This window comes from Cyanistes caeruleus, chromosome 22, assembly GCF_971803275.1.
Source record: "Cyanistes caeruleus chromosome 22, bCyaCae1.hap1.1, whole genome shotgun sequence".
NCBI lineage: Eukaryota > Metazoa > Chordata > Aves > Passeriformes > Paridae > Cyanistes > Cyanistes caeruleus.
The window spans coordinates 7,923,845-7,940,716 of NC_141722.1; the positions used below are offsets into that span (position 1 = coordinate 7,923,845).

General features: G+C 48.5%; 2 protein-coding genes across 52 annotated transcripts in view; one reads left to right on the plus strand and one right to left on the minus strand.

The window, feature by feature from the left end:
• The window catches only part of PEX14 (peroxisomal biogenesis factor 14), an 84,542-nt gene extending 82,625 nt beyond the window's left edge, over positions 1-1,917 (plus strand). For both annotated transcript variants that reach the window (XM_023940575.2, XM_023940576.2), the window contains one exon: positions 13-1,917. In XM_023940575.2, coding sequence (XP_023796343.1) covers positions 13-478 — 466 coding nt within the window. In that variant the 3' untranslated portion in view covers positions 479-1,917. The remainder of the gene's footprint in view (positions 1-12) is intronic.
• Positions 1,918-12,212: 10,295 nt separating this feature from the next.
• CASZ1 (castor zinc finger 1) overlaps positions 12,213-16,872 on the minus strand; it is a 282,930-nt gene continuing 278,270 nt past the window's right edge. For 34 of the 50 annotated variants that reach the window (XR_015278800.1, XR_015278811.1, XR_015278785.1 and 31 more), the window contains 2 exons: positions 13,785-15,350; positions 12,213-12,314 (listed from right to left, as the gene is read on the minus strand). Coding sequence is in view for 8 of the 50 variants with exons in the window: in XM_086860866.1 (XP_086716992.1) it covers positions 14,095-15,350 (1,256 nt within the window). In the remaining 42 variants the exon portion in view is untranslated. Of the gene's footprint in view, positions 12,710-12,760; positions 15,351-16,872 lie in introns of those variants that run through there. The other 16 variants (XR_015278812.1, XR_015278806.1, XR_015278787.1 and 13 more) reach the window with 2 other exon arrangements.

Below are 16,872 nucleotides of genomic sequence, written 5' to 3' on the forward strand. Positions count from 1 at the left end.
CTCTTCCCCAAGGAGGCAGTTCCCTCCCTCCCCTTCAGCTCCTAAGATCCCGTCATGGCAGATCCCGGTGAAGCCAAGCTCACCCTCCAACCCTGTTGTTGCCAACCACAACAGCAGCAGTGACATCTCACCGGTGAGCAACGAGTCCAGCACGTCCTCCCCAGTGAAGGAGAGCCACAGTCCCGAGGGCTCCAAGGCCAGCTGTCACCTGCTCAGCACCGAGGAGGCCACCAAGGCCGTCATCGACGTCAGCAGCCAGGTGCGGATGGAGGTGCAGGGTGAGGAGGAGAAACGGGAAACCAAAAGGAATGATGAGGAGGAAGAGGACGATGAGGATGATGATGTTAGCCATGTGGATGAGGAGGAATGTCTGGGTGTCCAGACTGAGGACCGGCGAGGAGGGGATGGTCAGATTAATGAGCAAGTGGAAAAGCTACGAAGACCTGAGGGAGCCAGCAACGAGAACGAGATTGACTAAGACATCCTGGCTGCTGCTGCTGCTGCACATCTCCCCCAGCCTGCTGCACTGTCCCCAGTGCCTCTCCTGTTTCGGGGAGAGAAAAGCTACCATTCCCTGCAGTGATTCTCCCTTGATTGACCTTGAGCAAGGTTGTGATTGCTTGGTGAACAACATGATTGCCCTCTTTCACCACAGGGCTTTGCAGTCTTGCAGTGGCTTCTTTTCCTCTCCCAGCCCTTGTTCCTGAGAGCTGGAGTCACTGCTGGGCTGGCAGACCGACGGCCTTACCATGCAGCACAGCTACACAACACACCCTCTCACAGGAGCAGTTGGCCTCTTGCTGCATCCTAGAGCCCTTCTATCCAATTTCAGAAACCAGTCTCTCCTGAGCTCCTTGATTTCACAAGCCTTTAATCCCACATAAGGCCCAAACCAGTTCTGTTTCCTAAAATAACCCTGTTTTATTTCTCAAAATACTTGATACTCTGTTGAAAAAACAAAACAAAACAAAACAACCAAAACACCTCTCCCCACAAAAATACCTAAAAAAAAAAAAGAAGGAGAAAAAAACCCCCAACGTTTTAACCTGAAATTCCTCTCCAGATTTCAGTCTTGGCTCTTCCAAACCTTATGCCAGGCCTGAAATTGCTGAACCTACCTAGCATGTAAAAACACTAAGTTTCTGTGGGGTCCAATTTCCATCCCACAAGCTTGCACTCATCAGTTGGCCTGTTGGTAGGGACCAAGTCCAGTTGTCATGACCACAGTAAAATCCATGAGAACAGGTGGCTTTCTTGATGATTGCTCCCCAGTAAAAGGCTTTAGAAGAAGTTGACTCCACTCATCCCAATTATTACCCTTCCTCCTCCAAAGACAAGGAGCTCACATCAGTTTTTGACATCTTTTATTTATAGCTGCCATGAATGAATGAATGAATGAATGAATGAATTGAATGAGTGAATGGATGAATGAACAAATGGTTGAAATCAGATGCTGAAATAATTGGTTAATTCTGAATATTTGCAATGGTTTTTAGCCTTTTTTTCTCCCTAAATTACAAGCAAAATGATCATAAATGGTACCTCTCCAGTGCCAGGCTCCTGCTTCAGCAAAGCAATCTCTCTAGCAGAGAGAACAGCTCCAGTTCTGAGGTTTAACCACTGGCCATTCTTGCCCAGTCCAGCCTTGTTTTTTGCCCCGTTGGGCTGTACACAAAGCAGTGAATTTGAAACCTCTCATTTGCAGCATTGTGTTTGCAGCTGGTGAAATGGTGGTCTCCCATGGTACTCTTCACTGCATCAGAGCATCTTAGCAGAGCAATTCTTGTAACAACTGAGTCTCTCTGTCCTCACCAAGCAAGTGTGCTCGTCTGTGTGATCATGTATAGATTTCAAATATAAAATATGATTGTATATAATTGTAATAAATATGAGTTACCACTATTTAACACCAGGCTATTACTGGATTACCATGGCTCTTATTTTTGGGAGAAATATGCATGTAGGGTGGTCAAGGGAGGGGAAAGGGATGGTTACAGAAATTGGGTCCTTTTAAAATGTTTTCCAAAGGGCATTTGAAAGCACAATTTTTTTCTGGTTTTCTGACTGCTCCTGTTCTGGGCCGTGGTGTAAGGGCAGTGTAAGTACACTTTGGACACTACAAAGAGCAGCAAGGGCATGGTGATGCTGCCCATGGTGCAGAGCTGGGTGGATGTTCCCCCAGTAAACTGCAGTGCAGTTATTCTGTGCCTCTGCTCCCAGCAGGAGGCTCTGCAGGGTGTGAAATACGTCCTGATCCTTCCACCAGCAGCAGGAGGTGCTGAAGGGAGATATGCCATGTGTGAGATATGCCATGGCCCCTCGGTCTTATCTCCAGGAGGGAATGCTGTGCTGGGTCCCATGACTGCCCTAACCTTGCCATCCCAGTCCAGAAGCCACCGAAGGAGATGGTGTGCAAGTAAATTGTAGCTACTACACTTCCATCATTGTTCCACAGAAGGATTTGGCTCCCTTCTGAAAAATGAGGGATTTACTTGATTCCCAAGTATTTGGGTGTCTGGTACACAGTGACATTTTCCTGCCCGGGGGAGTGAAAGGGACCTTGATATTACTGTATTTAGACCTGCTGCTGAATGTGATGATTTCTCATGCCTTAAATGGACGAATATCTTCCCCAGGAGTGAGTGTGTGTGTGTGTGTGTGTCTCTCTCTCCCTCTCAGTCTCTCTCTCCACTGTTTAACGTTCACAAAGAGCGTCACGTTTAGCTAAAACAGGGCAAATTTGAAAGTGTTTAAAAAGAAAGGCTTTTCTTGAGACCTAAAGAGATGACACTTCATTTTGCCAAGCCAAGAATCCTTGTGAAAAGAAAACACAACAACACAGGGAAGTGATGGAAAAGTATTGTCCTGCCTGTATACATTTTATATACATAGAAGGTTTTGAAAATAGAAAGTGCCTGGACAACAGCAGTTGGTGAAATGTGGAAAATATGTTGCTGAGGTATGTGCCTTGCAGAGTGACTTACAGGGTTTATAGTACAAGCATCCCTGTGGGTTCATTTCCCCCCCTTTTCCTCTGTGTTGCCAGTGTTCAATTCATTTCCCTCAGGATTTCTGGTGCAGAGTAAAAGGCAGTTTTCTTCAACTGCGCTTTTCTGTCCATTAGTTTTTCTTTCTTACTACTTTACCAATTCTGTAGGTTTTCTGTATATTGTGCCAGTTCTAAAGTTTTTCCTTTCTCCAACATGATGAATCCCAGAAAACCCCATCAAGGCCTTTGTTGCTCAAAACTTGTGTCCCTGGCCATTGAGGGCTGTTTGTGTACTTTGTTGAAAAGATCCAACCCACCAGCAGAGAATTTGGAAGAAGCCAGGCCTTCTAACCTGCAAGTACAGTCATGAATCTCAGATTCTATTCCTCTGTGTCGTGTTCCTTCTCTTTCCAGCATAGCAACACTTGCAGGAAGAGGATTTTGGTCCTCCAAGCCTCACTACTTTGTCATTTTCTTCTTGTTTTGGTTGTTTTTTTTGTTTGTTTGGTTTTTTTTCTAGAAACAACTTCTTAGCTCAGCTGCCCTTTGAACTGCTTACCCTGCTGGCTTGTTGGCACAGAACCTTTTAACTGCAGAATGAGACAGCAGCAGCAGTTCCCTACCACCTGGCTTACTCCAGTGCTGTTTTACTGTGCACTCTGGTTTTACTCTGTTTTACACAGAAAGAAGAATAACACACCAGAGAGATGAGTTCAGTGGGTTCCTAACATGGTTTCTATAGGTCCTTAATAGCATATGAAAAACAGGTGAAGGGAGTTTGCTCTGGACAGTGTCATCTGGGCACACATCAGTGAATGCCTGTGAGCCTGTGCTTTCTCCTAGAGGAAACAATATCAGACTGGTACTTCCCAGTAATTTGAGAATATAAGAACTCCCTTTTCAATAGCTGCAAGAGAAATGTGGGCTACTCAAAAGGGAGAAAGGGTTAAGAGATGTTTCCTATCATCTGTCTCCAACATTCCTTACCCTCAGATGTGCCAAATTGGTCCTGTGTGCATCTTTGTCCAAAGCAGGAAGAATCTTATTTTTGTTGTCTTTTGTGTGTTGGTGATGAAACAAACCAAAGTGTTTGGAATCAGAAGGAAGAGGATGACTTTGCAAAGTATTTTACTTGTAAGTGTGCCTTGGATTTCACACATGATGGTAAAAAATACTGGTAGATACAGAGCTGTGACACAGGTTGCTTGAGAAAGCCACCTTTGGGACCCAGCTGTTGTGCAAGGTCCTGCAGCTTGTACAACCCCCAGCCCCATGAACTCTGTGCCTGGGGGGAGCCCCAGCCCTGTTGTGGCCACCAGGCAGCTGTGGGCACTGGCCCTGGCTGAGCTGCCCAGCCCTCAGCCTGCTCTGAGACACTCGCTTGCATCTGCCCTTGCTGCAACTCGGGTTCTTCTGGCAAGTAAGCGCTGTTTTATAACTCTTCTCTCTTCATTTTGTCTTTGGTAAGGGGAGGATGGTTTGCCACCATCCTGGTGTGTGCTGCTGGATGAAGTGTGGTGTGTGTTGAGGTGTGGAACAGCACAGGTGCTGTGCTCCATTGCTGGCATTTGCTGCTGAGCAGAGGCTCCTTGCTTTTCCTGTGCTGGGGCAGGGCCCTGCCTGGGGAAAACAAAGCTCAGGCAGGAGGTCCAGGTGCAGCATTTTGTTGCAAACCCATTTTGTTAAAATCAAGGTCTCCATGCTTAATTAAACCATTCAGCAGCAGGCTGTGGAGATCTAAGTGTTTGCCAAGGGCTTTGACACAGGAAGCTTTGGAAGGTCCTTTCTGTGTGGCTTTGTGTTAAGCACAAATCATTTGTGGTTGGTGAAGCTCCACACCAAAAGCTGATGATGAGCTCTGAGTTCTCCAGCCTTCTCGTACCACTGAGTGCTATGCAAGTGCAAAGCAAAGGAAAGGCTTGATCTCCAGGGATTGGAATAAAGGGGTGCTGGCAGGTGAAACAAGGGAAATTATTTACCTAAGGGTACAGGAGAGAGCTTGCAGCTTTCTTCATTTTCCCTTTTATTGTCTTATCCCCAGACTCTGTTCCCCAGAAGTCAGCCTGGATGGGCACCTTCGGAGCTGTGTCCATGTATTATGCTGGTGAAAGGGTGGCTCTCACCACTTCTTAAGCTCCGAAACAGAATATAAAAAAAAGGAAATGTACTTAGGGTGAGTTTTGGGGTATCAGGGAAGAGGGAAGATAGAGATCAGGGCCTGACTTCTCCACTTGCTGTGCAGTACAAGCTGCACGCTTTTAGATTGAGGGGCTGGCGTGGTCTGTCCCAGATCAGAGAAAAAAACAATCCCATCCCCAAAAGGGAGCAAGCACTAACCTAATAAAGGCACCAGCTGGACGAAGGGAAAACCATCTCTTTGGAAAAAAAATAAAAAATCAACAAACCAGAACCCAACCTCCTTTCTTTAGAAAAATAATATATTTCATCCAAATAAGGTAAAAATATTTGAAATGGGGCAGAAGTGAGCACTAAGCAGCATCTGTCAGGCCCTTTCTGAAAAGGGGAAGATTATTAAAACTCAATTACAATTTATTTCTGTAAAGTGTCTTTCAAGCTAAAAATCTCCCCATATGCTTTGCAAGGGCTGCTCAGGGTTTACTTAGAGTATGGAGCCTCCTAGAACAACACCCTGCTTTTGTACCAAGCCCTCCTGTTCTGCATCTGCTGAAGGAATTCATCCTTCGGGATTTTGTTTCTTCTATGTTTGTGCAAATAATGAGAGATATTTTATGATGCTGGCTGCAAGAACAGCCTGAAGAGGAATAGGAGGGTGACACTGTACTTTTTACTGGTTTAGGTAAAATACTTGCTTTCCTTTGGGACTGTCTCGTGTGTGGGAAGGTGATTGGCTGGGTAGGGCTGATTCAGAGGATGGAGAAGTACCACTGGCTTGTTTGTTGCCAATTTTTCTTTCTCTGCCTGTCACTTTTCCAGGCTGTTTGCCTGTGTCTCGGTCCCTTTGCTTGTCCTGTGCAGCATCCTGCTCGTGCCTACCTTTCACCTTCCCTCATGTCCATGTCCTCATGCTCTTTCCAGTCCTTCACAGACTGCTTCCAACTTTATACCTCTGCTTCTATGGCTACTACTGAGGTTTTGTGTGTGCACAGCTACAGTAATACCTGTCTAAAATTAATTTAACTGATTTAATTAAACCACAGCAAATTCTGGGGTGGATATTCTTCCATCTCTTTGAGCAGATTTGCTTTACTTAAGCAGTTTCAACTTTGTGCATGCACTAAAGGACTGGGTGCTAAATGCTGCAGCTTTCCTGCATAGATTATACTCTGATGATACTCTTCTCTATAGATTAATTAATAGATTAATTATTCCTTTCTTTCTGTTTCAACACTTCACTGTCAACAGCAGGTCCCATCTCTGCATGCTTGCTTACCTGCCTGCCTTCTTTGCAGTAATATCAACACTTCCCTGGCAGCAGCAGCAGCAGCAGCAGCAGCAGCAGCAGCAGCAGCAGCAGCAGCAGCAGCAGGCATTGGGTGTGAGATGGAGCTCTGGGAATCCCTCTTGCTTCAGAGGCTTTTCTGTTTGCCAGAACAAGCCTGGTGCAGCCTGGACTTGGAATATCCCACTACTCCATCTCTTTCTTGTCTCCTTTTTCCCCCAGCTCTGAAAACTGCAGGCAGAACCTGCTAATCTGTGTAAAATAGTGGGAAAATGGGGAAGTGTGGTGCCACCCTGGCAGTGGGTGCCCCCCTTGTGCTGTGTGGAAGAGATGAGGAGGGGCTGCAGCCATGCCAGCCCTGGGGCACCCTCTGTACAGAGCTGCTGTGAGTGGCCTGGGTACAGCAGGGAGCCACAGGCCAGAGCTGGAGCTCTGCTGTCCTGTGGACACAAGTGGCTCTTCCCAGGATGGGGCTTGCAGGGATAGCACCTGGCACTGAGTGAAGGCACTTGCTCCCCTCCGGGGGCTGACTGGCTCTGGCCACAGACAAAGTGCCTCAGTTGTGCCCAGTTGTGTGGCACTTGCAGAGCTCTGGCATTTAGGCAGAGCCTGGCTGTGTCCTGACATCCCAGGGAAGGTCTGTGGGGCTGCTGGCAACCGTGGGGGCTCAGGGCAGGGGCTGCTGGTTGCCTCTGTGCTGGGGGACGGGAGGGAAGGGGCAGGGAACAGCTCTGTGTGCCTGTCAGATAAATCTTCAGCTGTTTACTTAAATCCTCAGTGTTTCTTCATTTGTTTGTTTAAGAGTTTTCCTGCCAAAAAAGAGCAAAAGGAAGAAGGGAAGCCGCCTCCATTGGCCACCCTTCCTTGGCTAGGCTGGGCCTGGGGCACGTCCCGGGCAAGAGCAGGACTGGGGCGAGGACACCCTGCCTTGCTCCGGGAAGGTGAAGGGATCTGCTGCAGGATGGAGCATCTTCCCATCTTCTGAGCAATGCCTGACCCTCGGGAGGGAAGAAGTGTCTGGGGGACTCCAGTGAGCCCACTTGCCCCAGGGCTGGCATGAAGAGCTTGTCATCCCTTCCAGCACCATGCTCAGTGCCTATTTTTAACTCTTTGCCCTCACCCATTTGTTAGGAATTGTTTTTTGTAGGTAGGAATTGTAGGTTTTGTGAGCTTTCAGGTACTGGTGGAATCTGTTCAAGACAGGAGAGACCCAAAAAGTGAGGGCTGGAGCCTGAGTGTTGGATTTCCATGTGACAGTGTCTGCCACAGAGGACTCAAAGGCTGTTACAGGGATATGCTCAAGGTATCAAGGTACAATAGCAGCAGCAAATGTCCAGTTTTTGTCTTGACATTAGAACAAGCGACTCTGCTTGGTGTCTGCTGCTTCCCAGGGCACACCAGGTGCAGGGGCAGTAGTTGCAGGGCTGTGGGTGCAAGACTGCACTGTCACCACCTGCAAGGGCTTGGAACAAATGTGAGAGTGAGACTTTGATTTGTTAAATTTGCAGCTTCTCCCACAACTTAGTTGCTGTTTTATGAAGTCCAGTCAGAGTCCCACTGAAAAAAGACAAGTTCCAGCAAAAGCTTTCCAGCAATGAACTGTGTTGTTCATGTCCCCCGTCCCCACCTGGAAACACGGCTGTTTAAATATTCCATGTGCTGTGGGCAGAGCTCCAGTGAGAACAAACCTCTGGGCTCCAAGGCTGGATTAGGAGCATGTTCAGATAATGACATCTGAAAACAGGATGGCTGGGAGCTGCAGCAGAGCAACGAGGGGGCTTTGAAAGAGAGAGGAGTCTAATCCTCTCTGCTAATAAGGAGGCAGCTGCTTCCAATGCATCAAGCTTGGCAGGTGCTGCTTTGCTGCTCCTGGGTTCTCTGACGATGGCAGAGAGGCACAAAGACCCAGCTGCTTCCATGTGCTTGGGGAAGAGCCACAGGGGAAGGGTAAAACAAGAACATTTTGATGTGCACTTGAGCAGGACAGGCACCGTGCAGTGCCTCACGGCGGCGCAGAGCTGAACAGGAGTGGGTGCACAGACGTGCAAATCCCTGCTGTTGGTGCAGAACCAGTTGCACTTGCAGGGCACTGCAGCCCAGCCAGGAGGGCAGCTGGATCTGTGCTGGCCATGGACAGTGCTGTGGCCTCGCTGGTGACAGCTGCTGTGCACAGCAGTGTCTGGATACACCTGGCCTGGGGATGGGAGCAGTGACCTGACACAGAGGGGGAGCACTCAGATACTTTAGAGAACATGAAGTGCTGTGAACATGTACTTGGTCCTTCTTTTTTCCCCCACAAGTAATTGGCTTGCTTCCTCATAAAAAACAGCATCTACTGCCTGTCCCACTCTGCAGGAATGCTGGTGATGAGAGCCTGTGCTAGACCCACCTCCAGTGGGAAGTGTGGAAGTGCCCAGGTCTGCAGTGAGTCCTGGCTGGGAAATGTAGTTCTGGAATGGGGACTGTCTGTATGGAGTGCACAGTTTTTTAGCCAATTTACACTAAGCCCTCCTGGCTGCTGGAGTAGCTGTCCCAAGGGCACTGTGCTCGCAGTGGGGCTGTCAGGACACTCCTCACCCCCAATGGCAGTCACTGGACTTGGCCACTGCATGGTCTGCACAGGTTACTGCAGCAGGAAAATGCTACTCAGCAGCCAGAGAGGAATGCTGGCTCTTGGATGCCTGGCATGCAGCTTTGTGTTCTTGCTAAATTCTGTCAAAAGCGTGTGGATTTCAGCATTTTAGTGGTGATGAGAAGATTTCCACTCCTCACCCCTTCCATGCAGACACGACATTTCATTCTTGCTCACCTCTTGTTTGAGGGACACTCAAACACGTGTTGATTTGGAGCTTTGATTGTCCCCATGAGGCTTTGGGTGGGTTACAGCCTGACGGTACCACCACGGACCCCAATCCAGCACCCAGAGCTTGGAGGCCATGGTAGGAAAAGTCAAAATGTGAACATTCACATCTCTAATTCCTTGTCCCATTTAGCGAGCTGTGGAACTGTGAGCATGAGCTCGTTCTCTCATGGTGTCTGTGAAGGGCCCTGATGGCAACTCAGAGAGAACCTCAGAGCTGCTGGGAAACCTTAACACCAGAGTCCACCAGAGAATTCCGTTCTCCAGAGAGAATCCCGTTCCTCCTCCACCTCCCAGCGGAGAACTGGAGCTGCAGCAGTGACTGTTCAGGGGCTTCTGGGCTTTCCAAACACCCCACCTGCTCCAAACTCTCATGAGCATAAACCACCTCCTCAAGCAAGAACACAATTCCATCACTTAAAACTTTGGGGTTTTTTTTCCAGTTTTTATTGAGTGAAAATGTCAAACCTTGCATCAGTCATGCAAAAAAAAAAAAAAATCAAATAAATAAAACACATATATTAAATTTCTAATAGCACTAAATTCAAGTGGAAAAATATTCAGTTCTTAATAACGCAGGTGCTGAAGAGACCAGATTCAAGTAAATCAGAGCACACCATCCTGTTTAGGGTGTTTTTTTTCACTTTCTGCATTTTTGTCTCAAAACCTATATATATATCTATATATCTATATATATGTATATACATATAGATATATACACACACACATATATATGTGCATACATATTATTTTTATATTTATATATATACACATACATATTTATAAAACATTAAAAAGAGCATTGGTGGTTCAAGCATTTATTTCCCCCCCTTCCCCATGGAAAGAAAAAAAACAACAACAAAACAAAATAAAATTACACATTTAAAATTCAAAATGAGCTAGCAATGGCTTATAGTCCTAGTGTGCAATATGGATATTACAAAAGGCTAGAATCCTCCCTCATTGTCTTTTTTTTTTTTTAATTTTTGTTTTTTAAAGTTGTTTTTTTTTTGCTACATTGGAAATTTTTTTTTAAAATTTTTTTTTCTTTACAAAATTCCTTCCACGCAGACTTTAATCCAGTTGAGTTTGTGGCTAGAATGAACAATCTAGTCAATAGTTTCAATTTTTTTGCTCTTCAGCAGCGAATGGTAGCAGAATCAGGAGGGTCCATCTCAAGGTTTATTTTGTTTGGTTTTTATCTTGTTTTGGACAAAATAGTTCCATTTCCTCTCTCCTCTTTCCCCTCCTTATAGAGCCAGTTGAATCTCCCTCTCTTTCTCTGGTCATTCTTCAGACAGTCCCACTGATATGAGCGCTTGGAATGACAAACACCTGCTCTGATGGGTTCTTGGGCTCGCGAGGCCCTTGTTCAGAAAAGCACTTAAGCTCGGGCTTAAACCTGGGCCCACTCAGAGTCATCTGCTTAAGGGTTTTGCTGAATTAAAGCCTGAACATGGCAGAATAAAAAGTCGGGTTCAACTTTCTTTTGTTGTTGTTGCAAACAGAGACAGTGTAAGAGTTCCAGGGCTGGGAGAAGGATGGGGCCAGGCCGGCCGCTGTCCTGCCAGGGCCTGCTCAGGGCTCACTTCAGCAGGACCTGATGGGAAAGAGCTCTCGCTCCCTGCGCCAGCTCCTAGAGAAGAGGTGATAGAAGTTTGGGAGAAGGGCTGAGATGCTAGGGAGAAGTAGGGTGCCTGGGGGGAGAAAATGGTGTGCATAGATAAACACGGGCCCTCGCGGCGCGCTCAGCCCCACGGGCCGAGGGACACCGGGCCCCACGCGGGTCCTGGCGCGGCGCCGGCCGCTCCTGCGATGGAGCCACTGGACATCCCTCACCCCTGGCCCCAGCATTCTGCTCTCCCCTCTGCTGGGCAGTGACTCTGTCCGTGGGCCGGCAGGGACAGGGGACAGGTGAAACACCGGCTCACCCGAGCACAGGGGCACGAGTGGCCTCCCCTGCAGCAGCTCCGTCTGCTCCCAGGAGCGCCTGGTCCTGCTCCCACCGTCACCCACAGAGATCCTGGGCATTCTGGCGGTACAAAATAACGACATCTGCTTTGCAAGATGTGGCTTGTGTTAATCTAAGGATTCCTCCTGGAGCCCATCACCATACTATCTAAGTAGCTGAACACGGGGAAAATGTACAAGTACAGAACCTGCAGCAAATGCTAGTAAAGTAAAATCTTTTTGCCCCATCCCATTTTGAGAAATTCCAGAGCATCAATTCCATCACTCTGCCCCAGGAACGTGAGCTTCATTCTGTTCAAGAATGGGGTTATGCTAGGAAACACACAGCTGAGGGCAGGGGATATACCAAACAAAACAAAAACAAACAAACAACAAAAAAACCCCCTATAAAAATAAAAGCCACACAAATAGCTGATAGAGGAAAAGAACTCCAAAGAATTAAATAAACTACAAACTAGTGATAATATTTCATTTGTTTTCATTTGTTTCATCTCTACAAAATTCAAGTTAGAGTTCGGAATCGTGCAGGTCCGGTCAGTGCTGGGAGTGTGAAGTCAGCCTCAAACCAGAGCATTAAGGCTCTCCCCTCCCCTGCCACCCCTACAAACATACACTACATTGAAAGAGAGAGAGAGAAAAAAAAAAAAGGGAAAAAAAAAAAAAAGAGAGGAAAAAAAAAAAGGAGAAAAAAAATTGCACACAATTAACCATATTGTAAGGGCTATCCAGAAGGCAGGTGACACCTCCCCCTCCACCCCTTGGCATTGGTGGTTTCTCTTTTGTTCTATATATAGTAATAACCTTTACAGGAAAAATACTGTACAACTTTTTTTTTTTTCCTTTCCTTTTGAAACATTAGCTGAACATTCTGTCCCCACATTTACACAGCTGAGCTGCTTGTTTATAAATCATACCTGATCTGCACCAGTTCCTTAGGGAAATTAAAAAAAAAAAAAAAAAAAAAAAGCAACTTAAACTTCTTGAGACCTTTATCTGTTCAGGGTGAAAACAAATCCTGGGGATCCCTTAGAGGTGAAGCGCTCCTGGAGCTGAGGAGGGGAGAGGGTGCCTGCCTGCATGGTATAAAAAAAAAAGTTTTTTTTTTTTTAAAAAAAAAGACAAAGCTCAGAGTAATCTGGTATACTTTAAAACTGGCACCGAAATAACTATCAGAATGAATTCATTAAGTCCTTCAGGTGCCCTGGTGTGTGTAGACAAGCCCTTTCAGGCCCAGGCAAAGATCTGGGGTCAAAGAGCGGCTGTCGCAGCGTCCTGTAGTGTGTTCCCAGCCCAGGCCAGGCCAAGGCAGCAGGGAAGAGCCTGGAGCCAGGGGAAAGCCCGAGCTGCTGCAGGTCTCAGCCCAGTGCAGTGCCCGAGCCCTCAGCCCTGCGTGCCCAAGGGGCCCAGACCTGCAGCCACTCCTGGGTGGCACCTCCCCAGCGCCGGCGGCTCCGGGCTGCAGCAGGGCCTGGAGCTGCAAAACCCAGGACTGGCAGCAGGTCCTGCTGCAGAACAGGGCCTGGAGCTGCAAAACCCAGGACTGGCAGCAGGTCCTGCTGCAGAACAGGGCTGTCCCCCACCCCAGAGCTGAGCAGGACCCCCCCGTGGGCTCAGAGCGTGCCCTGCCAGAGTCACCTGAGATCTGTGTCCACCTGCAGCGCAGGGCTGAGGAGCAGGGCCTGGGAACGGGGACCTGTCCTGCTCTGACTGCCTGGGGCAGAGCACGGCCCTTGCTCAAGGCTGCTTTAGTGAGCAGGAGCTCCTGTGCGGGTCCTGTGCTGCACCATGGGGCAAGGGCAGCTCACAGCCTCCTGAGATGGGGGTACTGAAGCACCACAAAAACGCCTCACCCTCTGCAGAGAGGAGGCACCTAGGGGTGGGGATGAGATGGAACTGGATGGCAGAGTAACCCCAGTCCTCCAGTGTGACAGACCCTTTAGACTGCCTGCTGTGATCTTCCCAGGTTACTTCAGCTAAATCCCTACAGTCAGAACAGCAGGGATGGGGAGAGGTGTCCTACAGAGAAAGGGTAGACTGAGAAAGTTTTACAATATAAATAGCATTCAAAATTATTATCATTAACAGTAAAAAGGATCTGGAAGAACAGAGGAGTGTCCCATTCCCACCCCTGCTCATTCATTAATGCATCCTCATTTATGTGACAATAAATACCCACTCCCACCCTGGCTGTCTGATGCCATTTAATGCTGGAGAAAGAAGGGGGAAGGGTGGAGAGAGAGAGCACACTCCTCACCCCCTCCTTCCCACTGGCAAAAGCTGAGCTACCTGTCTTTGTGACACCAATTCCTTTAATTTTATATATGTGTGTGTGTGTGTACATTATATAGAGAGACACACACACAAATATATATTTGTAAAATTCATTACCTCTTGTTCCCACCCACCCCCCTCCAAGAAGTGGAGATTATTATTATTATCGTACAACTGAAAACATAGAAAAATAAAACCCAGGAAGAAAACTGAGGGGGGATAGAGCCCCACTCATAAAAAAGGGTCCCCAGATGGGCACAGGCCCCACGCACCGTGCAGGGAGCAAGGAAAAGCAGCAGGTACCCTCAGGGTTCATGTCCATACAAAGGGGATTTTTTGCTGCATCCTGCCCCCTTGTTCTGGGATCTGAAGAATGGAGTGAAGCAGCACCAGTCCTGCTGCGAACCAATCTCTTCTGGGGCCTGGGCAGGAGCAGGGGTTTCCTTCCTTCCTCTCTCTCATTTGTGGCACGGAGTTCGCTTTTCATTTGCCATCCCCATCTTTGTTCTCGCCTCATATGGGGTCCTCCTAGTAATTCTGTGTAAGAGAAAAACCAAACCACTGCCGTTGCTGTCTCTAGGATTAAGGAGAAGCTGCTGGAGCAACGGTGGAGGCTGAGGCAGCAGCCGGAGCTGGAGCAGGGGCAGGAGTGGGGGCTGGAGTGAGGGCTGGCTCGCCCTGCGGCCTGGAAGCATCACCATGGTCTGTGGAAGAAGCACCCTCCTCTGGTTCTCCATCTTCTTTAGTGGCCAGGCCTTCAGGGTCTGGCAGCGATTCTTCAGAATCTGTATTCAGGTCTTCCTCCTCTTCATCCTCCTCCTCCTCATCATCATCATCCTCCTCTTCATCATCCTCCTCTTCTTCATTCATCTCCTCCTCATCGTCCTCTTCATCCTCTTGGGAAGAGTCGTCCTCGTCCTCCACCCCACCAGGGCCAGGTGCCCCTGTGCTCCTCTCCTGTGACGTGGCCCCGGCTCTGCTGGGGGACGGGCCCTCGGTCACTTCTGCCGGCTTCTTGCTGAGGTCCAGGGAGTCACTGAGGCCCACTCCAGCTGCGTTCTGCAGGAAGAACAGGGAGCTGTTGTTGTCAGTGCTGAGGTTGAGGGAACTGTCCAGGTTGATGGAAGAGTTCTGGATATCGTACTCGAGAGTGGAGTGGGTAAGGCCCTCGGGGCCGGGAGAGATGGCAGGCAGCTCCCCTCGCTCCTGCTTCTCGTGCTTGCGCTTGTGAGAGTCCATCTGTGACATCCCTACCACCGTGTGTTTGCAGCCAGGGTAGGTGCAGTGGAAGTGGGAGCATTTGAGTTTGTACTTGCAGTCAGGCACCTCGCAGTCCACGCTGGAGCTGAACTGGCAGAAGCCGGCGGCGCTGATGACGTCCTGCTTGCCGTGGTGCTTGCGGTGGGCTGTCACCTTGGTGCTGTCAGTGCAGCGGAAGCCGCAGCGCAGACAGTGGAAGTGTGTGCTATTGCCAGAGAACTGACAGTCTGGGAAGTTACAACTCAGTGAAGACTTGAAGCGTTTGAAATCATCCAATACTAGGTTGTCAACACGGTCGTGGTGCTGGGCGTGCTTATACATGTGGGTACGGCCGCAGAACTTGTAGCCACAGTTCTCCCGTGTGCAGTGGTAGTGGGTAACCTTGAGAGAGAACTGGCAGCTGGAGTCCTTGCAGTCCTCGTAGAGGTCATAGCGCCGAAATCCCTCCAGCATCATCCCTTCATCCAGCATCTTGCGCGAGGACGCGGTCTTGCGGCGCTTGCCAAATGGGGACATGTCCTCAATAATCCAGAAACGCTTTTTGGCCCCCGAGGCAGTTGGCATAGTGATGGTGTTCCCTGAGGAGAGAAAGCGCAGAGCGGTGTTGCTGACAGCCAGGTCCCTCCATGTCCCAGGCGTCCTGGCAAGCTCTGTGTTTGCCAAGGCACAGCTGCAACTGCTCCCACCCCGCAGCTCGTCCCTCGAGCTCTACGTGAGCCTGAGCTGGGATCCTGGGCTAGCTGATTCCTGCTGGACATCACTTCCTCAGTCTTCAGCACATCCTACCTTGTCTCTGGCTGCTGCTCTGGCAAATCTGATCTTGTACAAATGTTAACTGTTGCTTCTCTGGCTTGCTACTTTCACAGCTTCTCTGGCTGCTTAACTAACCTGTTTTCCTGAAATCAGACTTTAATAGGGAGGAGCTGGCTTGTTCAAGTCCAAGGACTGGGGTGTGTTACTGTAGTTCCCTAGGGTGGTAAAGAGTTGCAGTGTGCTAAAAGCTTGTACGTGTGCACTGCTTTCTCCTACCCAGGCTCTTGTAATGCACTACAGTTGCCAAGGACAGGCAGGGAGTGAAGGAAGATCCCATGCGTGATTAAAACTGCAGCAGGAGGGGGTGGAATTTATAGAAACAGGATGGACTTTGGCCAGGAGACTGCAACATCCCTCACTGTAATGAGCCTACATATCACAATGAGTGCACTTAGAAAGACACATGGACAGATGTTCAATGGGGCTAATTCTCATCATCACTAGCCAGTGGACTCTGAAAGAAAGTACCAGTTCTGCAGCATTCCCTTGGGTCTCAAAAATTCCACAATGTCCCTAGTATAAATAAAGATCCCTCATCTATCTTCCACTTTGCTTCACAGGGCCAGCATAACTGGCTAGTGCTCATGTCCCCTAGGATCGTTCTGACATCAAGGACTCGACCTCAATGTCTATTAACTTTTTTTCTTGTCTGCTTGCAGAATGACTTCCTTTCTGGCAGGTGCACAGGTGATGCCCCTCAGTGACAACCCTTCCAGAGAAGGTGGCGACCACTGAAGGAAACCTCCCACACAAGGCAATGGGAGTGGTGGCAGGAACCTCCTCTCACGTGGCTGGGGATAAGCAAAGAACACTCCTCTGTACAGTGTGGGGATAAGCAAAGAACAAAGGGCTTTTCTTCACCATTTGTTAATTAATGGGTCTTGTGCTCAGACTCAGGACACCAGCTTAGGTCATCCATGGTGAGACCATCTGAGTGACATGCTGGAAACTGCACGCTAAGGCTGATTTAACCAGCTACCAGTGAAAGAATAACTTTCTGTCACTGGAGATTTGAAACTGGCAGGCTCTTAACTACAGAATCTGTGACCAATTTACTCTCTGCTCCCCCCTAAACATCTGGTATTGTAAAATCCAGTTCTGCACTCCCAGCCAACTCATGTAAGTGCAGTGGTGCCTGGACAAGTCACTGCTGTCCAGATTAACTCCTTTTAATAAAATTACAGCCAAACCATCAAGTTCCTTATCATTAATTAACTAATGCTCATATGGTATGTCTTCAGACGGGAATGTGGGATAACCCATCTCAGAGAAAAGACTCTGGATGGA